General features: G+C 55.3%; 2 protein-coding genes across 20 annotated transcripts in view; both read left to right on the top strand.

Annotated features, from left to right (window-relative positions):
• Window positions 1-8,265, top strand: part of C2CD2 (C2 calcium dependent domain containing 2) — a 47,049-nt gene extending 38,784 nt beyond the window's left edge. For 2 of the 12 annotated variants that reach the window (XM_039857618.1, XM_039857626.1), the window contains exon 14: window positions 4,635-8,265. In XM_039857618.1, the coding sequence (XP_039713552.1) occupies window positions 4,635-4,843 (209 nt within the window). In that variant the 3' untranslated portion in view covers window positions 4,844-8,265. Of the gene's footprint in view, window positions 1-172; window positions 587-611; window positions 649-781; window positions 1,168-2,096; window positions 3,438-4,634 lie in introns of those variants that run through there. The other 10 variants (XM_039857619.1, XM_039857623.1, XM_039857622.1 and 7 more) reach the window with 10 other exon arrangements.
• Window positions 8,266-13,090: 4,825 nt separating this feature from the next.
• PRDM15 (PR/SET domain 15) overlaps window positions 13,091-25,236 on the top strand; it is a 57,421-nt gene continuing 45,275 nt past the window's right edge. For 5 of the 8 annotated variants that reach the window (XM_039857604.1, XM_039857602.1, XM_039857605.1 and 2 more), the window contains exons 1-3: window positions 13,105-13,184; window positions 24,007-24,052; window positions 24,625-24,718. In XM_039857604.1, the coding sequence (XP_039713538.1) occupies window positions 24,016-24,052; window positions 24,625-24,718 (131 nt within the window). In that variant the 5' untranslated portion in view covers window positions 13,105-13,184; window positions 24,007-24,015. Of the gene's footprint in view, window positions 13,189-13,567; window positions 14,233-24,006; window positions 24,053-24,624; window positions 24,719-24,839; window positions 25,169-25,236 lie in introns of those variants that run through there. The other 3 variants (XM_039857606.1, XM_039857607.1, XM_039857608.1) reach the window with 3 other exon arrangements.

Below are 25,236 nucleotides of genomic sequence, written 5' to 3'. Positions count from 1 at the left end.
ACCTCCCCGAGTCACGTCTTGTGGGAGCCGAATAGTTTTCATTTCCTACCCCCAGGATTTTTTTAAACCGATGTATGGGGAGCGGCTCCCCGGAATCTTCTCTCGTTTTTTAACTAAAGCTTTTTTTTTGTTTTGTTTTTGGCCTAAATTCTCCTCGTACCTTCGGTGGTAGCAAGTTTTCACCAAGTTTCTTTCCCGAGTGGCTGCACATGTAGAATTCTGGAATCTCGCCGTTCGCAAACGTAGGTGTGGCGACGCTGCAGCCCATCCAGGAAACGTACTCCCCAAATTTGGGTTCGTTTTCAGCTTGACAAAGCGCGGGCCTGGCTGCCCATCGCCTGCCGTGCACGCGCTTCACACGGCCGAGCCGTGCACTGCACCGTGGCTCGATGTTCTAGTACGTCACGTGTGTTTTACTGCAGTTAAGACCAGAAGCATCGATGGAGAAATGTTAAGAAGTAAAAAAAAAAACAAAAAAACAAAAAAACAAAAAAACCTTGCCGTGCGCGTCTGACGCGAAAGCTTCAAAACGCTCACTGTCTTTCATTCTTATTTTGTCCTGCTACGTTCTGCCTGTTCTCACCTCCTCCTGCTCATCCCTTTAACTTAAGAGCGTCGCTATGCCAACCAGCATTCATTGCCTCCACAGTAAGTTATTTTTGTCTTATATTTTTTTAAAAAATTAAGTAAAGCTGTGAGAAAAGCACATACTGTAACGAAGAGGAATTGGTCCCCCTCCCTCCCCTTCCTTCTCCCTCCCCCCGCCACCATCCCTTTCTAGTTTTATCTTCCCAGGATGCTAGTTTTCCCGTTTTCCTCCTCCAAAGTGCCCCGGTCAGCTCACCATAGCATGTTCAGCTCAGCCGGGGAGGGGAGAGCACGTCTCCGTTACCCGATGGGACAAAGCCGCTCGCTGCGACATGTGTACAGAGTTCCCTTACTCGTGTTCGGTTCCAAAGAGCAGTCGCTTTTGTAAACGGCCCTTCCGTGGTTCCGCTTCACATCTAACGCTGCTCCGTGGGCGGCGAACTACAATGTATAAGGTCCCTTTTGGTTGCCGTCTTCCTGCCCGCGGGACACTTCAGACGGCTCCTCCAATGAGCTGTTTGTGTCTGTGAAGACAAGGGGACGAGTTGATTAAAGCTGTGATTTAGTGATTACGTTTAATTCCTTCACATATTGTTTATCCTTCAGTCTTCTCGTGATTTTTCAAAAAAACGTAGCTAGAACCAAGTAGGTTTCTTTCCTCCTTCCTGTTCCCCGTTTAAGATGTTGTTTATTTGCCTCACAGTTCACAGAGCCTGTCTCCCGGTCTCACCGTGGGGAACTTTTGAGGTTCCGGCGGTCTGAGTCTTGCTCCGTGCCTGCTGGTGTGGATGAGGTGGCTGGGAACACAGATGTCAGGCTCGTGAAGTCTGGTGGCCTCACCCCACTGCCGTGAGCGTCCCTATCAGCTAGCTGGCAGGTCCCACGGGACAGGCCAGACCGTTAGTTCTGGTATCAGTCAGGGGTCTCCCAAGAACCAGAACCAAGAGGCTCCGTGTCTTAAGGAGCTGACTCCCGTGACTCTGGGGGCCGAGGAGTCGGAGACTGCAGAGCTGGCCCAAGGCGCGGGCAAAGCCGCCTCCTCCAGGAAGCCCTGGCTTTTGTGCTTCAGGCATTTAGTGATTGGATGCAGCCCATCCCCGTTATCCAGGGCCATCTCCTTTGGGTCAGGCCAGCGGATGGTTGGTCTTACCCTCCTCCACCAGACACCTTCCCAGCAACGCCTAGGTCAGCGTTTGACACGGGGTGCTCCAGCCCAGTGGACGCAGAAAGCTGACCACACGGTCATCGTTAGTCAAGGCCGCCACGTGTAGTTCTACTTCCTGTGCTTGCCTGTCTGGGCCACGACCACCCCGCCACAGGCCATGTTCTTCCTGCACTTTCTGTGATATAGCGGCCAAGTTTAAGCAGACGGTAACATTTTTTTGTTCAGAAATGACAACGGAGTCACCTCTGTTGATGCCAGTTACTCTTCATGCTGAGGAGTTTCACGGTGGGCCCTGGAGACGGGTGCACATGGCAAGAATGTCCTGTCTTTCCCATGTCACCAGCATGCCTCTCGAGGGAGTCATGTCGTTCCAGAAGCCTGTCCGAGTCCACGCAGGGCGCAGGGCTCTGCTGTGACATCATCGGACACCTGCCGGCTGCTTCTCAGGGGTAGGTCCGGCCCCTTCCAGCACCGAGGCCACCCTTACCGGCACAGGCGAGCTGGGTGCAAGGGCGCAGCCTACCAGCCTGTGCCCGTGTTAGCGAGGCTTCCTCGTTTGTTAGCCAGGGCCGAGGTCCGTCAGAGGTCACGGGAAGACGTGTCCAGGACTCCAGCCTGTAGAATTGCAAACCTCCCCTCACATGACCGTCGTCTGTCCAAGAAGCTGATGCTGTCCTTGTGAAAGCCGTGATAAGTCACGTCAAGTCAGGGAAACCAGGCCTGATGAGTTGTTGGTTCCCCCGGAGGCCGTAACGGAGGATCTGTCCCAGGTGCCCACAAGCTCTGGTGGTCGCTGGTAGTCTCGGGGTTCCTTGGCCTGTAGAAGCCTCACCCGAGCTGTCTTTACCTTGATGTGGTGGCTCCCTGTGTGTGTCTGGGTCCAAATTCCCCCTTTCATAAGGACACCAGTGACACTGGAACAGGGCCACCCGAGTCGCCTCCCTGTCACTTAGTCACCTGTGCGTTGGCCCCATCTCTAAATAAGGCCATGTTCTGTGGTACCTGGAGGTTAGGACCCCACCACGTGAATTTTGCAGGATGCAGTTCAGCCCACAGCACTGCCCCTGCTCACACCCTGGGCCCTGGCTCCGCCCCCAGAGTCATCAGTGCAGGGACACACGTGACGTGGCCTTGGCGATGGGGCCTCCGGGACAGAACGTCTGACCGCTGGCTCAGCCCCCAGGCCTGCAGCTGGCCTGTGGGTGGCTGGTCTGCCCGCGTCCACACACTTCCTCTTTCCCAGGAGACTTGAGGGGGCCATGGAGAGTCCGAGTTAACCAGGTGGACCCCTCAGCCCCTCCTGCCCCCTGCTCCAGTGTGAGAGCCCCATGTCCTGTGTCCTTGGGGAACATCACACCAACCAAAAGCCGGTGCCCACAGGTCAGAAATGCCTCCTAGGCCCCCAGCCCGAGGTCACCTGGTCAGCCTGGGGCCCCTCGCTGCGCCCAGGCATCTGGTTCACCCAGTGACTGACCAGCGGGCGCCCCTGCAGGCACCCCGCGGGCAGCCGGTGCGGGACCTGCACCCCAACACACCCCACCTGGCAGTCGTCCGCGGCGCGCTGCCTCTTACGAGGGTTTGTGCAGCTGCGGACTTGGTGCGTACGGTGTGTACAGCCCGCAGATGTCCCACGCCTGGCCCGCGAGGCCGCTCACGCCCGCACGCGCCTCCCCTCCTCAGCCCCGCATGTGGCTCCCGGCTGCAGGTGAGTGTGAGGAATCCCCTGACGATCCTTCGGAACAGGCCGGAGCGGAAATCAAGCAGCGGCTTGGAGCAGGTCCGCTCCGTCCAGTCCTTGGCACGCTCGAGCCGGTCCGTCCTGCTGCTTCGCCTCGCCTGGGACGTGAGGTCCGTCCTGGGCGCCAGGTTCAGTACGTGGCCTCCCAAAGTGGCGAGCGTGCGGCTTTTCCTGAGGCCCGTGGACAGGTGGGGACAGAGAGTGAGCTGCTGCTCCTCGGACGGCCCCGCCCCCAATGGATGTGGCGGGGGTTCGTGGGCGCCCTGCCTGTGGGGTCCGGCAGGGAAAGGACGGATGGCCACATTAGCGACGCGGCTCCTCCCCTCCGGGGTCGTCAGGACCACCTCCCTTCGCCGTCCCTGACCCCTGCCCGCGAGCGGTAATGAACCTCCCCGGCGGGCTAACGGGATGGCCGGCCAGTCTGCGAAGGTGTCAGTGGGTTCTAACCCCGTGGCTGCGTTAGCTCGCATTTGACCTTGAAGGGATCCTTGCTGTGGAAACGGTCCTTGCCACTGCTGTTCCGTTCCATCCCATTCCCTGGCCCACTACCTGACCCCACGTACAGACTGGTCAGACCGTATGACACTGGGGCTTGGCGGGTCAAACGAGCAAGTTACAGAAGTCTCACGTGACTTAGCCTGATCTATACACGATGGGATCTGGAGGTATAAAATAATCTGACTCCCCCAGAGAGTAAATGTTGTTTAGCTTCCCTAAAGTACCGTGCTTATCATAACTGTTTAATTTGGCTTTAACGACGTGACCATCCTTTTGGGGGGCACATGGTACTGCTTTGCCACTTGCACCCCGTCTAGTAAAAGGGATTTGGGGGCACGGGACGGAGGGGGCTGAGGGGCCAAGGCGAGGGCAGCCCGCCGGCAGCTGGCCTGACGGGCTGTGCCCGGGGGCTGGACGCCATGCGGCCGCCCAGCCCACTGCTGCTGCTCTCATCACCTTTGTTCCATCTCGAAGACTCCAGGGTTTACACAGGCCAGATCGGGCTGTTTTTCCCACGCCAGCGGCAGTGGCGCCCGGGGGTGACACGCCACTCCTTACCGGTCACCGCAACGTCCTTTTTCCTTTTCAACGTGGCCGCGCGTCACCCACAGCCCCCTGACCAGCCCCCGTGCTCTGCTCTCCCAGGCCTGCTGAGGAGAGGCGCCAAGCTGTTCTTCCGCCGGCGACGGCCGCAGAAGGAGCCCGGCCTGAGCCAGTCGCACAACGACCTCGTGTTCCTGCAGCAGCCAGAGGGCGCGCGGAGGAAGGGCGCCACGCTCGCCAGGATCCTCAACAGGAGGCTGCTGTCCAGGCACAGAAGCAAGAGTGCGGTGAACGGGGAGCCCTGCGCCTAGGCCGCGGTCGGCCCGCGCCCGGCCACGCGGGGCGAGCGACCCGCCAGGACGGAGCGGGGGTGCCGGCCAGCGGTCAGGTGCCGCCCGGTGCCGCGTGCCATCTTTTCCAGGGGAAGAGAATCTGAGTCTCCAGCTGGCAAAGCCCACTCACCACCAGACCCCGGGGCGACAGCACCCCTCCGCCACATCCGTGGGCCGGAGTTCCAGATTAGACGAAGGTCGACACTGAACTCAAGTGCCACGCGCCGTGGAGGGGGCGGGTCTGGGGGCTCGGGCTCACCCTCTCTGTGGTCTGACGGGCATCATCCTGAGTCCACACCTGGGGGGAGGCGACCTCTGTGCTGTCACTGTGAACGGAGTGCGTAGGTCACCTCTCCGAAGCGGCAGCTCCAGATGAAAACGTGCAGCTGGCCCTGAGTACCGAGGGGTGGGACATCGGCGGATTTGGGTAGAGAAATTACCATAGGAGTGGAAACACTATGACAAATGTAGGAAGACGTTTGCCTTTGCCATTAGCCATAGAACTTGAAAAATTATGCAAATACTGAGTATATCCTATGCATATTATGCCGAACACTTTTCTAAGTTTACTTTGAGCCTATTTGCAAGTGGGAGATATATAAATTCTTAATGTGGTTTTTACATTTTTCTCTATAGTGTCAAAAGCTCTAATAATACGGTGTGGCAGTCGACACTCGGATTTTCCCCCCCATCTGACACACTTTCGAAAAGAGTGCAGCGAGCCTCTCCAGTGAACAGCTCCGGGAGTGTGGTACCCACACACACCTGGGTTTTCTTTAGTCCAAGCTTGGTTTGCCAAATATTGCCAACGGCCGAAACAAAGTACTATTAGGGCAAAAGAGGAAACTATTTTACGTCTCGGGTGAGAGTCTTAGGAATGGAAGATTAACAGCCAGTGGGCCACGTGTGCATCAGAGTCCTTTCTGGGCCCTTGAAAATTCTACTGTGAATGCTTCACACATTTTGATGTGGCTCTGTTTTGATTTGTGACGGAAAAAAATGATAAACTCGATATAGAATTTCAATATCCCCGAGTGTCTTTCAAATTACCTTCCACATCGGTGCAACAAAGTTGTCACATTGGTCCTCTCCCGAATGTGCCACTTTTAGGAGATGTGCTTGTTAAAATGTAGTTGTCATCAGGATGAAAGGTTCTGATGGTTGAATCAGATTCATTTTCTCCAACAAGATTTAAAAGGCTCTCGTGAAAACTTGGCTTTTGTCACGGACGTGAAATTGGGTGAGCTCTTTCCTACAGGTGCTTTCGTTAATCCTTAAACATATATTTCAGGGGGTAATAGAGCCACTGATGAACAAAAAGCTTTATAAAAATCAAAATTATAGAATTTGTTCCTTTTTTAGAGGGAGAATTTAGAAAACTACATTAAGAATTCTACTTTAATATGCACATTAAAAAATTCTTAGGTATCCCAGTAATTACAAGTGACTGTAAAGCGACTTATTTACCATACTTTGTTTTTAAAGATTATATTCCAATTTTAGTCATTGTAAAATAGCATCTGACATTACAAACTATATTAATACTAAGTTCGTCCCCACAGGTTAGTAACCCATTCTAGTCTCTAGTCAAACCGTCAAGTTACAGACATCTCACGTGACTTAGCCTGATATAGACACGATGGGCTCTGGAGTTACAAAAAATCTTACTCCCCCAAAGACCGATGGTCCTTTTAATGTTTTGTTTTACTTGAAGGATTTCTGTTCTTTCTCGTGGTAGGTGGAGTGTGTGACACATAAAAATTAAGGTTCTAAGAGGATATCATGTGTCCAAATATCAGACACTGATCAGATCAGAAGTTTTTAGTAGTTTTTTCTTTGTTTGATTTTGAAATTCAGATGGACTCAGTTTATTCCAAGGTGAAGGTATCGGAGTTTTAGATTAAGTTTCCTCACCCTCTTAAAACAAAATTTGTTTTTAGCCATTCACTGTTTAACGCCTCATCAAGGGCGTGGCTTTCTCAGCTTCCTCATGACTTGAAACCTCTCCAGGGTCCAGGTGGGCTTGTCTCTCCCCGAGTGTGACGCATGCCCTTGGTATCCGTGGTGGCCTTTGCTGAAGGTATGGAGGGCGCTCACGTAGCAGGGGACAAGGAGGATGCGGAACATGAGGGGAGCTTCGGGGTAGCGCCGGGAGACGGTGGGTGGTATCGATACTGTGAACGTTTCTCTTCCACGCCGTTTATCCAGGTTTGCGTTTTAATGGCGTGGGGTGTTTGTGGGAAGTTGGTGTCAGTAAGGTTAAATATCGTAAAGATTATGCACCAAAGGCGAAACACCCCAATTTGTAGAGCATTTAGTCCCTTGCCTTCGCCACCCATGCGAGTGGCTTGACGGCTTTTTGTTTTTATGGTTTTGAGGTTTTTTGTTTTTTTTTTTGGTCTTGATGAAATTTTTGCAGAATGGTATCTTAAAAGTGATTCCTTATGAACACTAACATTAACGCATGTCTGTCTGGACCCAGGAGTGCCCGTTGCTTTCGATGGGCGTGCAACGCTTCCGCCCCGTGCATGTGTCAGGACGTGCGTGTTCTTCGTGGAGGAGGGTAGCGGGGCGTCACGTGTGAGTACATTCTAACGTGGCATTGACAAAAGTGCCCGTCTCATCATTCCGGTTGAAAACCTGCTGCAAGGAAGAAGGTTTAGACAGAGCGCTTTATATCAAGTCTCAAGTTTAAGTTCAAGACCCGCCCTTGACTCCTGTGATGGCTGCCTGGCCGGTCACTGCTAACCAATCATTAATTAGGGGCCTGTCTAGATTTTTTGATTGGTTCTACCACTGCGTCGATAGAAGAACATTGCAAACGTTTCCTCTTGAGCAGACAGAGAAGGACGGATTCGCGTCGCTGCCACCGGACACGGGCGTTTTCTGACTAGTACTCATGGCTCTTGGAGCCTCTGAGTACAAGCTGGAGGTCAGAATGCTTATTCCAGAGACCTGCCAAGGCGCTATCACCAAAGCCAGCGGCCGTGCACCGCTAACCCCTGCAGGGGACACTCAGGTTACCTCCGCGTGACTCCTTCCCCTCGGCATCCCTGCTCCACCTGTAAGGAGGCATTAACCTGCCCAGTTTGCCCAGCTTCCAACTGGTCAGCAACGTACCATTTAAAATTTAGCCTTGTAGTTTTTATTTTTTTTTGCCTAATGTCACATCAAAGCTGCATTTTAAAAAAAAGAAAATGAAAGGTTTTCTAGGTATGTGGTTAAAGGTTTGGCTTGTGATCAAGTGACGAATTTACATGACAATGATTGTATTTCTCAGTAGCACTTTAAAAGCCAAGGGCGGTCCTGCGCCAGCCCCCGTGTGCTGGGTTCATTTGGGGACGAGGTGGCTGGAACACACATGGTCTTGAAAGAAATAAACGTGCACATGGAACACTAAATGCTGAGTGGTCTTTGCCGAGTCTCCTGCTGGCCCCAAGGTCCTGAGTTTCTCCGAGGGTCTCAGAACCTTCGTCTTCCTTTCGTCACGTGCCTCGGTGGTCACGGCACAGGACCCCCAGTCCGCTGGCATCACACAGAGGCTTCCCACCTGCTTGGCTCTTGGCAAAAGACCTCCCTCCTGCCATTCTTCTTACCTGATTTTTAAGTCACTCAGCACCCTGTCTTAGGCCTGGGGCTACAGCATTTACTGGGAAGTCCATGTCTGCAGTGAACTTTCGGGTCATGGCAAATCGTGGGTGCTACCAGTCAGGGTCTGCTTGGTCTGGTCCCCAGGCACATAACCTGGCACCAGGTGGCCCTGGGACCCCGTGTGATCCCCAGGGACCTTCTGAGGGGTGAGGCCCCTTTGGGGATGGAAACTTTTATCCATCTCTCAGCCCCCATTGTCAGTACGGGGTGGCCCATGGGTGAGCATAGAGCGAGGAGTCAGGGGAGCAGGCGCCCAGCAGGGCCCAGCACGGACGGCGTCCGCCCCTTGCTTGGGCCTCACAGCCATTTCTGGGGCTGGAGCTGTGCACAGACAGCCATGTCCTCACAGCCCCTGCCACCGCCCTCCTTCCTGGCCAGCGGTCTCTGTGTTTCCTTCAGCTTCATCCCCTTTGCTGTGCCCAAGCGTGGGGGCATTCGGGGGACTGCAGCACTGAGGGAATGAGCAGACTCCCCCAGATCCCCCGCCCTTCCTCTCAGCTGCCCTAACCCCACCTAACCTTCCAGGTGTGTGTGTTTGGGGGGGTCACTCGGAAGCCCAGACTGGTCAGCAGCTTTGCATTTCAGAGGACGAGTGCGCTTCTGGAAAGCCCCAGCGAGGGAATCGACTCGGGGTCGGCAGGTGAGCGGGTGACAAGGCGGTGATGGCATCAGGGCGTCCCAGGCTTGGGACCGAGCTGCTTTCCGTGTGACCTGGGGTCCACTCTGTGCTGACACTCCAGGAGGAGACTGCATGGGCTTGCCGGAAGGCCACACTCGTCCTAATTAACCAGCTTTCCTAAGCTGACCTGCCGGTTACCTCCCGGTGGACACTGTTCTTGACAATCCCGTCTACACTGCCCAAATTAATCTACCCCAGCCACCTGCGGTCGTCCCGAAATGTGCACCATTCCCCATTATCCCCAGCACACCCCCCTCACTTTTCTCAAGCCCCGCCTTCGCCATGAAGTGGCTTCGGCCACCAAGGATGGCCCAGGGCACTGTCAGCATCCTTCGGGCCTTGTAACTTGGGCCCTTATCACTCTCTCCTATGCTCTCGCTCCCTGGTTAAGTGCCGGTATCCTCCTGGGCTTAGGGCGGAGCCCGCCTGACGGGCATCAGCGGACGGCATCATGTGAGCACCCGCAGCTTATGCCCGTCCTCTCCCACTCGTGAGGCGCGGGGACAGGGGACAGAGCCTGACACAGAGGGGATGCACGTGGCAAAAAACACACCGTTTTTGACCTCAGACACCTTTACGAATATAGGGCGCTGTGTGTTTGTCAATAGACGGTTGATTAAAAAGAGAAGGTGCGTCCCTCACCACAGAGGGCTGGACACCGGCTGCATCACCTGGCGTAGCGCCCTCTCTGGAGAGAAAGTGCCAGGCCAGCCCTCTTCCCACCATGACCTAGAAGCATCACAGGGACCCTAGCTCACCTTGGCTGTTCCTTGACTGTCCACAGTGCAAATTGCCAAGTCGTGCCCTGGAGGTGCCAGACATTCAGAACCACCGATTACGCTGACGTCATCAACATTGACAAGGTAAAGTCAGACGCCTTGAACTACTTGGTATTTTATACGAAAGCTATAAAAAGACTCGAGATCACAGTGCTGCTAATCCATAACGAGCGCTGTGTGCCAGGAACTTTTCCTAGTGTTTTACATATAGTGACTCCTGTACTTTTTGAGATAACCCCACGAGTCATGATCTATCCCAGCATTACAGATTGGGAAACTGAGGCACATAGCGGTTGAATAACTTGCCCAAGACCACACAGCTGTTAAGCGGCAGAACCAGAATTTGAGCCCAGGCAGGCTGGCTGGCGAATCCTTGCTCAAAGCCACGGCCTCTACTACTTCATGTCAAATGCCTCATGTCGTCTTTTCTGAGCTTCAAGTGTGATACTTCCCGTCGTAGGTAAGAATGACATAAAGTGAGATGCAATGCTTTGCACATAGTAGGAATTAAATGACCTGCTGATGGCTTCTCTCTTTATCTGGACAAGGAAAACTAGCCAGACTGAAAGCGAAAGCTAGAAGGGGTGTGGGGACGTGGCTGAGGATATGTGTGTCTCTAATGTCTGGTACTGAAGGACTTTTGTATTTAACGAAGAACCAGACCGATGAGACTCACTCGTCAGTTGGAAAGGATGTGCCAAAGGCAGGCCCACGTCAGGGCTGAGAGCACGCCCCTGACCTGGGGCCGCGAGTCGAGTGATTACATCTTAATTCCGCGGCTAAGTCTCTGTCCCGGAAGAACGCATGGTTCTTAGGAAAACCCAGTGACGGCGACGGAAGCTCTTCCCTGTTTACGTTTTACTTAGAAATTCCGTAACTTATTTTTTTAAATTTCAAACCTACGGAATAACCTATACGCCCCTCACCTAGAGTCAACAATTTTGTTACATTTTGAGAAATGTTTCACCCTAAAGTCTTCAGAATGCATTTTCTCGGAATGGGGCATCCTCGTTATGATACATTCAACACAATTTTCATGCTTGGGGAATTTATCATCGATGAATACTACTGTCCAGTTCCAAGTTCATATTCAAATTCCTCCAATAACATCCTTTATAGCTGGCTTTTTTTTTTCCTGCCTGAGGTTCAAAGATTGTACATTGCATTAGTTGTAAACAACAAAATTTGACACCTTAAGCAACAAAACTTTAAAATATTGGGTAGGAATCTTGTCTTAAAAGGCATTATTTCTTGCCATTATAGAAGGAATATGCTGAACACATTCATACTTTTGAAGATTCAATGACCAGAATCGGAACCCCAGCCGCGTGCTCTGTGTATCGCTGAGAAGCGTCTTTAGGTGGCTTGAGTCTTGTCTACTTCCAGTTTTCGCTCTTGCAGGGACCTGTCGGGTTTTTTTTGTGAATTTTTCTTTTTCTGTGCTTTTGTTCATGTATGCTGGCACCTACCTGGTGTGCAGAGGCCCAGAGAACTCGCCATCTGGGCATTTGGGAATTGTGAGTGATGTCACAAGAAGGGTAGGTATGTCATTGTTGGTGGGCGGGGAGGGGAGGGGATACACATTAGCTGTCGCGGTCTGTTTGGAGCTGTGAGAGGTTGGGAAGATTTGGGCCAAGACCCGAATGAGGACGAGATGGTGGAAAACCTGGGGCGGGGGCCAAAGGTAGACGGGTCAAGTACAACAGCCCCGAGACTGTCTGAGGACAGAGGCAGGCTAAACAAGAATGGGTAGGCGGGGGGGAAAGGCACAGGTGATATGACCAGGAGAGGTCTGGGAGGCTGCGCTCCAGACCTGCGGAACTGCCACCGGGAAGTCACTGCAGGGTGTTTTGGAGGGCAGGGAAAGGGGCCCCTGGCAGCGCACTGTGTACCTTCCTGTCCAGCGGCTCAGCCTTCCACCTGCGGGGACTGATGACTAACCTTCCACGTCTACCAACTCATGCAAGTGAGTCTGGCTGTTGGATAAAGTTCCCGCCATACCCATTTAGTCTCCCACCAGGAAAGAATGAGAGACCTGGTTTTCCATGGTCTCTTCAAAATCATGCTATTAAACTTCTCTGTCGCTAACATAATAGGTTAAAATGATCTCACTGCAATTTGCTTTTTCTCTGATTACAGAACAGCTGAATAGCTTCTCATATGCTTAACAGCCATTGTATTTTCATTATTGTTACCTGCCCATAGACTTTGTTCATTTTCTATTGGGTTGTCATTTTTTTTAATTCATAAGAGCTTTGCATGTATGAGGGAAATGAGTCCTTGCCCGCATCAATTTCAAATTATTCCCCCCAAGTTCATTGCCTCTTTTTGACTTTGTTAATGGAAGTTTTTGCCAGGCAGAAATGAACGAGACGGCTGCTCTGAATCAGGGGGACCAGAACTATGTTGAAAGAACGCCCCCAGCCCCTTTTAGTTCCACTATTTTGTTTCCACACGTATACTTGATGGAGGGGATCGAGTTCACACAAGCCCCCAAGCTTGACAGGGGGGAAGGGGACAGAACACTCAGTGCCAGGGAGTGGTCTGGCCTCAACCTTGCGCAGACTGGGGTTCATTTCTTGGACCGTCCACTTAGCAGCCCACTCCGTGGGATCCTAATGCCCGGCTCTGCCACTCGCCAGCCAGCCGCCCGGCCTCTACCTCACGAGCTGCTGGGGGCAGAGCAGGGCTTACAAGTGTTTACGGATGTTCTGGACACATGGCCAAGAACGGCAGCAGCCCACCGGCTGAATTCAGAAATTATGGCTGGGCAGCAAATCTCAGGCACGAATTAAATAAAAATTGGAGCCCTTCTCTCACCGAACCCCCAGCCAAAGAAATCAAGGCTCGACGTAGCCACTGCAGGAAAAGAAAATGGGGCTGTGCGAGCGGGCAGCGCGCGTCGCTGTCGGGGTCGCGGAGTCCGGCCACACCACGCGGGAGGGGGCAGCCCGTGGCCGCCCGACGGCCCCTCCTGCCCGGCAAGAGAGCAGTCGGAACCCGACCCTCTTCTCCCAGTCGTCCCGGATCCGCGCCGCCCGCTCCCGGTGCACGGCGCCAGCCCCCGTCCGCGCCGCACGCGCCCTCTCCGCGCGCGAACTACAACTCCCACAATGCCCCGCCGCCGCCCGCCGGCTTCCGGTGCTGCGCAGTTTCCGGAGCGGATCGCAACCCGGAGTCCGGATCCGATCCCGCTCTGCACATTCCAGAGGCAGGTAAAGCCCGGGGCCCCGCAGCCGCCGGCCGCCCCCGCGTGCGCCGCCCCCGCCCGGCCCGCGCCCGCCGCCCCGCGCGCCCGCCCGCCCGCCGCCCCGGCCCCGCCCGGCCGCCCGCCGCCCCGGTCCAGCCGCCATGCCGACTGTTCTTTGTTACATTCGCCGGCTGCGGGCACCGTGGGCGATCGGAGTCAAAACCCGGCTGGATTTCCGGGAGCCGCTCCGGGATCGCCCTGCTCGCCGCCCGCCGCCCGCCCGCCGCCGGGGCGCTCGGGGCCCGCCGCCCGCCGGCCAGCGCCCACCCGTCGTCCGCCGGCGCGGGGCGCAGGGCCGCGTTCGCCCGTGGGCGCGGCGCGGGGGGCCCCTCCGCCGCCGGCCCCCTCCCCCGGGCGTCTTGGTCGCCGACGGCCCCCCGTGATGTCACTGTGCCCGTACCGGGCCCGGACCCCGGGGGCGCCCGGGGCGGGTGCCTGGACCTCCGCCCCCGCGCTTAGAAATCTGGGAGTCTGGGCCATGGGGCTGCCCAGGCCCCCCAAGAGCAGCCTGCAACCTGTTTGTAAACCCCTGGGGGATAGGGGAAAGGTAGTCAAATCCGCAGACAGGTGACATGTGCCGACCCTCGCTGGGTGGCTGAGCTGCGGAGGGGCGCGCCGGCCGCCCAGGTGAGGTTCGGCCAGTTTTGGCGCAGACAGGTGGAGGCTCTGGCCATGTGGCCTTTGGCGAGAGGGACAGGTATCCTTCCTAAGGGTCACTTTCGGAGAAACAGGGGCCGAGAACTCATTACGGAAATACCAGCCCACCTGGTAGTTATATTTACCTTTATTAAGCGTTTAATGTGGAGGGTGAGGTCCCCCCCAACAGATATTCAGAAATTACCTGCCCGCCCCCAGATTAAAATGGTAGAAACAAGTGTGTGACCAGAGACACGTGGGACCCATGTGTGCGTGTCAAGCTGCCAACGCACAAAAAAGCACAGTTGCTTAAGCCACTCTCAAATCCGGCACTCACCAGATAAATTTGGAGAGCCCAGCTTGGTTCCTGCAGGTATTTTTAAGCATGAAAAGTAAATGAGCAACTGGTTTTGTGATAAACCTTAAAAAGCAAGGATGAGAACTTCCTAGAGAGCGCAGCAGTGTAGACACTTGGTTTTTATGTGAGGTGTTCCCGCCCCCCCGCCCCCGCCCCCCATTCCACACACACAACCGGACCTTGTCATTCCCCATGTTTTCACTGCTCGGCTTCTCTGCGTCCTCACATCACCGCCTTATGGTGGACGGGTGAGAAATAGGAGAACTATAGTTTGGATTTTGAGAGGGAAAAACAGTAACGTATATTTTTTTATAGAGTTTTTTTCCCCGATAGCTTCAGTTCATACTTTTGCAGAATAAAAGTGCCAACAAAGAGTATAATATAATATGTTTGACTTTGGAAGCAGAAGGGATGGTTCTTTTTTTTCCAGAAGACAAATACATTTAAAAATTAACCCGTTTCCAGACTACTGGCTTTTCTTGGAATAATTATATTTGAGAAAGAACTGTATGCTTAGGATCTACCCCTCACATATCATCTTTTGATGTCACACGTGTAGGAGGTCAGATAGAGAGCACTCCTCATTTTGCAGATTTAAGGAAGGTTTAAGGCGAGTCTTTCTGACAGGCGATTTCAGAGGCTGAGATCGTCAGCAGTGACTTAAATGCTTCCTCAGTCTCCTTCTCGCGTTGTAAAGTGTGGCTGACCCCCAGCCACTTCACTCGCACGGTTCACGACTGTGGGTGTTCATTCATTTGGCCATTCATTCTACAAACGCTTATTGAGTGGACACCTGCTACGTGCCCGACACTGCAGAGAACAGGAGAGAGGGCCCTGCCTGGTGGCCCTGCCAGCCGGGAGGGTGGGAGGGAGGTACAGACCATAAACAATGGGACTCTGTCAGGTGGACAGTGGTTAAAGCAAAGAAAAGAAGGAAGGAAGGCCATCAGGCAGAGGCCGCGGCGTGGCCAGGGGCGGGCACACGGGCAGTTGGGGCTGAAAGGTCTGTGAGACGTTTGAGTGGAGACCAGTGCTGTGAGGTGCTCAGTGGAGATCTGCAGTGAGAGTGCCAGGCAGACAAAGGACAAATGCAGAGGCCCTGGGTGGGGACAGGCTTTGTGCGCCCAAAGGTGAGAAAGGCCAGTGGTCGGGGGAGCGCACAGGAGGGCAGTGCGTGCTGTCCATGCAGTGTCTCCTGCGTGCCAAGTGGATGCCACGGGGGCTTTGGGCCGGGGTGGGATGAAATCGTGTCTTTTCCCAAACGACCCCGTAGCTGCCTCGTGGGGTTCCAGGCCCATGCGGTTCCACTGGGAACCACGGCGGCAGAAGGGGGTTGAGGAGTGAGGGCAGTTTCTAAGGTGAGGCAGGCCTCGCTGCTGGGTTGGTTGGGGCGTGTGTGGTGGGTGATGGGGCTGCCGTTTACTGAGGTGCAGACAGATGTGCCGGGCGATGGGCTGACCGGGGGAATCGGGCCCTGCAGACGAGCAGCGTCTTCAGACTGTCCCTCTGGGGTGGGAGGAAGCTTTGCCCGGGGCCCGGCCCTCACGTCCCCTTCGTCCTCTCGTCCTGGGCAAGGGCCACTTCTCTCGCTGTCCGGGAGACGACGCCTTCCCATCCGGATCTCGATGTGGGCTGTGGATCTGGGGTGTGGAACCTCACGGTCCCCACAGCCCTGCAGGCGTCAGGAACAGAGGGCACGGAGCGGTAAGCCCTCCGGTTCTCAGCGGAGGAAGATGCCCTCTTGCTGACGGGCAGGCGGGGGTCCTGTTGGCACTTAGAGGGTCGTTGCTAACTGACTCTGGGGTCCGTGCCCTGACGGAGCTCCCCCTTCCCAGCTGCTTGTCTAAGAAACACGGGTTCCCGCACTCGCGTTTATAAAGGCGAAGAGCTGGAACGGGGTGACCGTTCGTGCGTGGTTTGTGGGCTGCGGGAGGGCCCGCCTGCTCGTGGGGCCCCGCCCGTGTTAGGTGGCTGCCGCATTTTTGTTCCGATCATTGGAATTCCAGTGATCGCAATAACTCGATCCGGAAGAAATTAGCCACCCCGTGGCCGTCGCAGTGAAGACTAATGCGAATTCTGTGCGTGCTTATTGTGTGAGCGACAGCATTTCACGCACGAACGTGTCGCCCTGGGTCTCATGTCCGTAGCGAGGGAGACAAGCTCACGGAGAAGGAAGTGCCGTGAACTTGCTGAACGGCCGAAGACCTTGCTCGTGGGCTTTGTAAACAGGTGGCAGAGGACGTCACACCGTGCCACTTCAATCCCAGCAGACACGTTTGGGAGAGTGGCACACGCTTTCGTTTTTAAGTCCATGTTTACAGCATGCCGGGAGTGGCGTCCCTCGCAGCTGTTTGGACCAGGGACGCTAGTTTAAGCTGTCGGCTCAAGTGCAGGTAACAGCATTTTGTAAAACACTTCTGCAGGAATATTAGCGAATAGTAAACGTTGCAGGCGGTGCCTGCCACCAGGCATGAGGTGGGGGCCGGGCTGTGGGAGGGCCAAAGGCTGGACCGGGTTATGGGTTTGGGAGGCGATGAGGGTCAGTGCTGGGTCCAGAGGGGACCAAGGGGCCAGCCTGGGATGTCCCCCGCGGTGGCTTTGGATGGGAGATGGCCATGAGGAGGGCCTCGGAGGAGCTGCAGGGTGACAGGGAGACTGGGAGGCCCCGGGAGGAAGGGTTTTTCTGGGGGGGGGGTCCTCCGGATGGAGGACGGCGGGGCAAGTCGGGCCACCAAGAGAAGGGCCAGGGTGGAGCTTCCAGCCAGGAAACTCTCAGGGTCTTTGTGAGGAAAGGAAACGCGGGGGCAGTAGAGGGGGGAGGGCCGGGGAGGGGTGGTGAGTGCTGGTGCGAACAGTCCAGGGGCGGTGGGGGCGGGGACTGGGGCTCCTCCCAGAGACGGGCGCGGGTGTGGTGTGGACTAGAGGGGGCTCCCGGAGGAGCCCTCAAAGCTCAGGAAGCGGTCTGACCAAGGGGAGCGTGTCGGCAGAGGAGGTCATGCCGGCTGGGGCGGCCTGGACGACTGGGGCTGGAGAGGGACCCTCGGGCCAGCTGGGGCGGCGGCTCAGGGTCGCCAAACGGGTCTGGAGGCCTGGCGTCCGGGTTAGGTCTGAGGAAGCTGACTCTAGGCCCTCCCCTCGAGTCTTCCAGGGCCCGCGGGGTCATTTCACACAAACTGACATGACATTGAAGCTCGGGCTTCTCAGAGGTGACACCTTTCCTCCCTTGAGAGGCGCCTGTGTCATTGGCTCCATTCGACTTGATGGCCAGCATGGTCTGCGTCTCCTCCCAGCCGTGAGTGCCCTGTGGTGCAGGCATCATCAGAAAACCTTTGTTGAAAGGCCTTCTGCCCTTGGTGTGGCTGGAAGCAAACTCATTATAAGTTGAATGTCCTTTAATCATTCCTGGAAGGGCTGTCACTTCCCACTCGTCCCTGGGGAGAAGGCACCGTACCTGCTGGATAAAGAAGCTGTCTGTCCGTGAGGAGTGTTCTAGTGCTCGTAACTCTCAAGGCCTTTGGCCTTTTGTATGTTTAAAATATATATGCTAATTAGTCATAGTAGCCTTGTCTTTTGCTGTGACCAAAAATATAAATGCGATTTTAGCATCTTAATGTCAGAGGTTTGCGGGGAGCCTCGTTTTGAGCAGGCTGCTTCCGTTCCGGTCACTGCCCCTGTTGTCTGGATCCGCTCGTGTCCCTCGGGGTCCCTTTCCCCCAGCACATCTGCCTTCTCTGGATGGGCTCTCTGCCACTCCTCATCTGTCTGAGGGCTTCTCGGCCTTGTGTGCGCTGGTCAGTGGCTCCTGGTGGTTGCAGTGGTGATTCAGAAGGAATCGGCTCACCCTCACGGCCATCGAGAGTGAAGGCTAATTTGTTCGGATGAAGATCTTTTCACCGTCACGGCTCCAGGGTGCCTAGTTTTAAGATATCTTGTCTGTCACACGAGGCCCATTATTAAGTAAGAGTCAGGTCCTCACGCCCCCTTTTTTGTTAAGTAAAAGGTGACTGGCGGTTAGAGGTCTTTTATCGTGGTAGAGTCAGCGCCAGCTCAGTTCCGTTTTTAAGGTGGCAGAGCGCGGTCCTCTGTCTTCCCTCCTTGCTCACGACTCCGTGTTAAAGAACCAGACGTGACCAGAAAGAACCAGAAACTTAGATGTCGTCTTTGATGAAGCTAAGAGGTTCAGAAGAGAAAACAGAAGAAATTATGAAAGAAATAACACAAGAAAATCTCCAGGCAAAGGACGGGAGTGCCAGAGGGACAGGGCCGGCCAGCACGTGGCATCAGAGCAGGCCCCGACACCGAGGTCACAGCAGCTCAAATGAAGATTCTGAGGTCCGGGGCTCAGGAGTCGCACCCAGAAGGTTGCCGGCCAGCAGGGTCAGGTTCGGTGGCGGTGACGCCGGAGGCCACAGGGCAGAGGAGTCGCGCTGCTGGTGTCCTGCGTGGGTGACCGTGTGCCCGGGATGGACACGTGCAGACGTGGCGAGTCCTCTCGAGAGCTCTACCTCCCAGCCACCGTTCTGAGGAAGCCCGGGAAGATGTGCTCCTCAAACCGCAGGGCTAAGCTGAGGGGATGGAAGCCAGTGGCCTCAGGGAGCAGGTGCTCCACACACCCCTGGGGAGCACCAAACCTGGGGGACGGTGAAGGGAGGCCCGGCTCGCGGCCTGGGCGCCACCTGGTGGGCAGTCGCGGCAGGCATGGCGGGCTCGGGGAGCGCCGTGGAACCCCTGGGCCACCGTTGGCTGGACCGTGTGAAACACAAACCGTAAGGAGAACTGTCGCAGGATGTGTGACCGTGTAGCCGTGGGTACCCGCCCCCCCAGCGCTGGCACCGCCACCACCAGGCTCTGCACACGTACACCTGGGCACGACAGCAGTGTAGTCACAAGGCCTGCACAGAACAGCACACCGCAAAGCCACACACATGGAAACAGCACCCCAAAGTTACAGACAGCAATACAAAATCTACATACAACACGACAAAATCTCACACGTAGAAGCATATCGAGTCTGCATACAGCAGCCGCAAACACGGCTGACGCACAAACAACAAGAACTAAGCAAATATAAAAAGTTAATTGGTTTTAGAAAGATCGTTCTAGAAAAGAAGAAACTTTAGCGTTTACTATCAAGCAGTTTATTGAGCCCTCAACATTTTCACAGTCATAAGATAATAAATGCTGATTTAACCAAAACGGTATTGAGGAATAAGGGGAGAGAGCTGTGTGAGAAAGCTGACCGTTCATTACTGAATATACAACACCCAAGGCCGAGAATCAGGATCCCGGGGGGAGCCTGGTGTTCCGAGACGTGGAAGGGAACCAGATGAGGGTGAGGAGGAGACACTGGGTCTCTCACACGTCACCAGACGGCACTTTCCCAAACTGGACATCCACTTTGTGTTGTATTGTGACCCTGTGAGCGAGTGACGTCCAGGTCCCATGGACTCCTGCCTGTGGCCTCTCCGCGGAGCCACTGCATCTCATACGTGGTCTTCCTGTTTTCCTGCTGCCTTATGTTCCCAGCATCCACTTAATACACAGTCTTAGCCATTGATCCCAAAGGAAGGGCGACTCATCTCATGTCCACAGAAAAACCTGTACGCAGCTGTTCAGAGCGGCTCTATTTGCAGTAGGAAAAACGCGGAGAAAGCCGTGTCTTCAGGGGGTGAATGGCTCAGCCAACTATAATACACTTGTGCTGTGGAGTATTATACAGCGTTGAAGAGGAGTGAACCATGATGTGTGCAGCAACCTGAACGGATCTCAGGCACGTTCTGCCGAGTGGGAAAAAAGCCCGTCTCCAGAGGTCACATTCTGTGTGTTTCCATTTACGTGCCATTCTTGAAATGACGGCATTATAGAGACGGTGGGGTGTATGGGGGGCGACTAAAGGGAACACATGAGCATGCTCTCCTCAGGGATGGACCAGCCCTGAATCTTGGTCACAGTGGTACTTTCATGGCTCCACACCTGTGATACGATGACATAGAACTACACGCGTGCGCGTTCCAAGGTCCGTTTCCTGGTTTTGATAGTGTGCTGTAGTTACATAAGAGTTTTGAAATTATGCATACTTACGTAAGATGTAAGCCTTGGGGAAAACTGAGTGAAGAATGCATGGGATCTCTCTGTGCTATTTTTGAAATTTCCTGTGAATCTGTAGTATTTCAAAACTTAAAACAACAGCCAAAAAAATAATACGTATGTGGCTCACCTGGCATTTCTCTTAGAGAGTGCTGCTTTGGACACCAAAAAGGCTCTGGAAAGTCATCCAGGCCAGCAGTAGATGCCCGGGACATCAGCCCTCACTGCCCCTTCATCTGCCCCCTCCACGCAAGTGGGCAGGGGACAGCCAGGGCAGCCCCAGGCAGGTTAACAAACAAGGTAAGCTTCATTTCACACTTACATCAACCATCTCCCTGAAAACGCATTTTCCTTGGAGTTATTTTTAGCCACCTGTGTTTTAAAATTGTGAAGTTTTCATTTTCCAGTGTTTCCAAGCTTGACTACTACTTCTAAATCCCAGCCTTTGCAGATCACGTTAAAAAACAATCTTTTACCATGTCACGGCCATCAGGATGGCTACTGTAAAAAAGAAGAAATGACACGTGTTGGCGACCATGTGAAGAAATTGGTGCTCTTGCAGTGTTGGCGAGAATGTTAATGGTGCCGCTGCCTGAAAAACAGTATGGAGGTTCCTCAAAAGGTTAGACGTAGAATTACCATGTGATCCAGCGTGTGCCCAGAGATGGGGAGCAGAGTTTTAAAGAGGTGTTTGCACGCCCACGTGCAGAGCAGCATCATTCCCAACAGCCGAGAGACGGAAACGACCCAGGTGTCCGTGGACAGGTGAACAGATAAACAACGTGGAACGTCCACACAGCGGAATGTCACTCAGCCTCAAGAAGGAAGGACGTTCTGACCTGCAGCATGAGGGAACCTGGAGCACGTTGTGCTCAGTGGAATAGCCGGTCACAAAGACGATGTGACTCCGCCTCCTTGGGGGGTTAGAGCAGTCAAATTCAAATTACATAGGCTCCTCACAGAAGGTTCTGTGCACGTTCTGCAGGCAGGTGGCCCGCGTCTCTCTTTCCACGTACCCGTTTTCCTGGGGACTGAGTGAGCCGGTCTCGATGCGCGGCAGGCTGGAGAGCTCCGAGTGGCTGGTGTTGTGAAAACACTTTTTATAGAAAATTCGTGGAGACCTCGAGATAGTCGGATGAGGTTTCTGGGCTTTCCGAGCCGAGGGTGGCGTCTTCTGCTTCGCAGGTCTGGATGCTGAGTGTTCGCCGTGTAGACAGGAACCTGGTTCCCTTATCGCCTCGCCTGTGGGCTGGGCCATCGGGGAGGGATGGCTGGAGGGATGGCGTGGGCTTGGCCCTCGCCCCTCCCCTCCCCCCCAACCCATGCACAGCTGTGATTGGATGCGGTGGGGCCCGCCTGCCTGCCAGGGGAGTCAGTGCCTGTTGTTCTAGATCTTTCCACTTTTGTTGAATGCATGGGTTTTCTGGGGTGGCTGAAGCGTTCGCCTACCTCTCCCCAGAAGCGGAAGACGAGGGCATGCTTGTCTGGCCAAGTCTGGGTCCTGCCGGCATGCCCCGGACTGCCCCTCATCCCGCAGCGGTTTGTGGAAGGGCCTGAGGGGGCTCGTCCTCGTCCTGCCTCCCGGCCCTTCAGCATAGCCTGGTGGTGGTGGGTGTCCTGGGAAAGCCTGGGCAAGAGGGATGTTGTCTTGTTCGACCTGCTGAAGTGTTCTCGAGGGTGCCAGAACTTTCCGGAGAAGCTGCCCTTGCTGTCACAGCATTAGCAGTTTGCAAGGCTCCTTGACCTGCCTAGATCTTCTCTTTAACCTTTCTTTCAAGTACGTGTAACTGGAAACCTTTAGTGTCCAGGGAGAGCAGGCAGGAGCCCTGTGAAAGCGAGGATGGGCCAGTGCCACCGCCCCCTCCCCCCAGGAGGCCGCGAAGGAGAGGAAGGACCCCAGCCCCAGGCCCGGCCTGCGAGGGGGCAGGACGGGGCTGGCTGGTGTCCTGGGCCAGGGGTGGTACCCAGCAGGTGCTCTGTAGGTGTTGAGAGAGTGACATAAGCACTTGAGACCATTTTTTGCTTAGAACATGTAAAATTTTTCTTCCAAGTCTCGCTGCTAATCTAACCAAACTTTTTAATTGTTTGGCATAAATCGTACAAATGAACGACTTGGAACTTTTTAGTCGACTTCATTATCCAGAGATACAGAGGGAGTCGGGTCGAAAGATACCAGGGCTCGCTGTGTGTGGAACATTATGCACAAAGTAAATAAGAGTCGGGGGACATGAGACGTGGCCAAGTCTGCTATCGACAATCACTGCACCCTGTGCAGGGCCGTGCAGGCGCCGAGCCCGTGCCGGTGGCTCTGTCCTCTCGGCTCTCCGGGTCTGGCGGGGAGAGGGACACTCGGTAAATAACACACAGGCTGACGATCACGACGGTGAAAGCTGCAGAAAGGAAAATTGCAGAGTGTCTTCAGGAAGCGTTGCAAGGGCCCTAATTGACAGGTAGATCAGAAAACCCTCCCCAAAGAAGTGTCGATTCAGTGAAGACTGGAAGCGTGAGTGGGCGTCAGCGGACGGGGCGACCCCGTTGAGTTTCAGGCTGGCAAGTGACGTGACTGGGGCGCTGTAGAAGAAACCCTCTGCAGTGTGGCGAACGGGCGGGCCGGCCAGGGCAGAGTGGGAAGGGCCATCCGGAGGCCTTTGGCCTCCCAGGCGGGAGCGGGTGGGCCGTGGCCAACGGAGGTGATCGGGGCTGCGGGGAGCAGTATGCCGGTTATTCGTCCAGGCACGTGGAGGCCACTTAGCAGTCCCCCCTGCCTGCCTTGTGTCCTCGCAGCTGACCCCCGGCCACAGCGAGGTCTGGCGCTGTTTCTCTGCTGACGAAAGCGCGTGCTCGGCAAGTCGAGTTTTCACGTGGGCCGCGCAGCGTCTGCGCTTCGTGCTTCCAGCCCCGGGAGACGAGCGGGCTGTGGAGTCGCCCTTCGGGAAGGACCAGCAGCGCCCTCGGAGGGCTGGGACGGGAGGCGCTTGGCCTGGCTGGCCGCGGGGGCGTGGGGGAGAGGCGGGACAGCTAGTTAGTGGTGCCTGTGGGGTGCGGTGCTCTTTCTTGGGGGGCCTCCCTCAGATCTGTACGAGGGGGCCGTTTTTATTCCATTTCAAAGGTCAGGAATCTGAGGCCCCAGAATCAGCACGCCCCGATCACCCCACAAGTATGTTGGGGGGCGCAAGCTCAGCTGCCCACCGTGGAGGGTGACTAGGCGGTAGACGTGACAACCTGCCAGGCTTGTGGGGAGTGGGAGAGCACTCCTCCGTGATGCCGCGGCCGCCCCAGGCCTGTGGGAACTGAGCGCCACGGGAGTCGGCGCCCTTAGCAGCGCCAGACGTGGCTGCCCTGGAGGAGTCACAGTCCAGGGAGGAGGGACAGGGAGAAACAAGTGGCAGTGTGGAAACTGGCTTTTTAAGCACGGCACCACGTTCGTTTGACAAACGGAAACCTCTGGCTAACATACAAAAACGAAAGTCCGACTTCGTGAAGACGTCCTGATCTAGAGGCCATTCAGACCCCTTGCTTTTTATTAAAAAACAACATTATTTTAGGTGAGAAGAGATTTCAAAGCCCTCCGCCCATCCCACAGTAAAGGGACCTGACTGCTCGTCTTGACGCAGAGGCCGAGGAGGCCTGTGGCAGGAACTGTCTTTAACAGTTGCGTTGGCAGAAAGCGCCTCGTTAACGATGCTCTCTCGTGTGTGACAGGTGTCGGAGATGGCCGAAGATGGGAGCGAGGAGATCATGTTTATCTGTAAGTGGCCCGTGCCCGTCCCCCAACGCGGACAGTGTGACGCTTGCTGCCTGGGCGAAGCCACGTCCACGTTTCGTGCTTATGTTGGGGAGAGCTCTTTCTTTGTACATTGGAATGATTTTACTTGCTTTGAAGAGCACGATTCGTTACTTGAGCAGTGTGCTGCAGGAATGTGGTTTTAAAAGGCTCATCTTCCTCAGCTCCCAGCAAAGGCCATTTGGAATGGGGTGGCAGTTGATTCAGAAAAGTAATCAAGGGCTCAGAGCTTTACAATACGTCAGATTTATGGTAAACAGGCGAAATGGGTGAATTTTCGTTTATCACCTTTCCTCGGGAAGATCTCGTTCTTTGTCACCCTGGGGTGTCTTTGCATGCAAAGCATGGCACATGCTTTGAAATGTGCCGTGGAGCTGGATGTGTTTCTTGGGGGCACGTCCTGGGTTTGCACTGTTTTATATTTGTGGGGAGCGTTGCTGGGTAGTCCCATCTGGCAGGGAGCCTCGTGACACCCTTTGGATACGCCCCCCCCCGCCCCCCGCCGTCCACTCTGACTCTGGGATGTCTGTTCGCAGGGTGTGAAGACTGCAGCCAGTACCACGACTCTGAGTGTCCGGAGCTGGGCCCCGTGGTCACGGTCAGAGACTCCTTCGTGTTGAGCAGGGCACGGTGAGCGGCCGCCCCCAGGTGTTTTTACAGCCCTGCCTTACAGCTGTCTGCGAGTCTGCGAGAGCTTGTGGCCTGCACAAAAGGGGAGGGGACGGCAAGAGGGGGTCCTCAGCCTCCAGGGCTGTCCATGTGTCCGCCCCGAGAACCGAGAGCCTGTCGCCGGAGCCAAGACGTGCTTCGGGGCTTCAGAGTGAACGTCCCGTGTCCGGTTCGTGGCTCTCAGGAGCCAGGCTGAGACCGGCGTGGCCCGGGGACAGCCGATGGGCTGGGGGGGCTTCCGGTTGAGGAGCGACGGCCAGCTCGTCGCTGTGCTCTGTGTTTTCCCCGGGGCCCGAATCTGGGCCTGCCGTCCGGCACATGCCCGCTCTGGGCCAGGTGGCCGCGGTAGCGGGCAGCAGGGAGCGCAGGTAACAAGAAAAAGCCGTGGCAGCTCTGGAGCAGCACCCACAGGTCTGGCGAGGAGGCTCGGTGGCTCTGCCATGTCATGTGTCCCCGTGAAGGCCGTGTCACTTGGTGGG

This window comes from Pteropus medius, unplaced genomic scaffold (genome assembly GCF_902729225.1).
Source record: "Pteropus medius unplaced genomic scaffold, Ma_sr-lr_union100, whole genome shotgun sequence".
Classification (NCBI taxonomy): domain Eukaryota; kingdom Metazoa; phylum Chordata; class Mammalia; order Chiroptera; family Pteropodidae; genus Pteropus; species Pteropus medius.
Note: the sequence above shows the minus strand (reverse complement) of the source record. Positions and strands in the feature narration are given on the sequence as shown.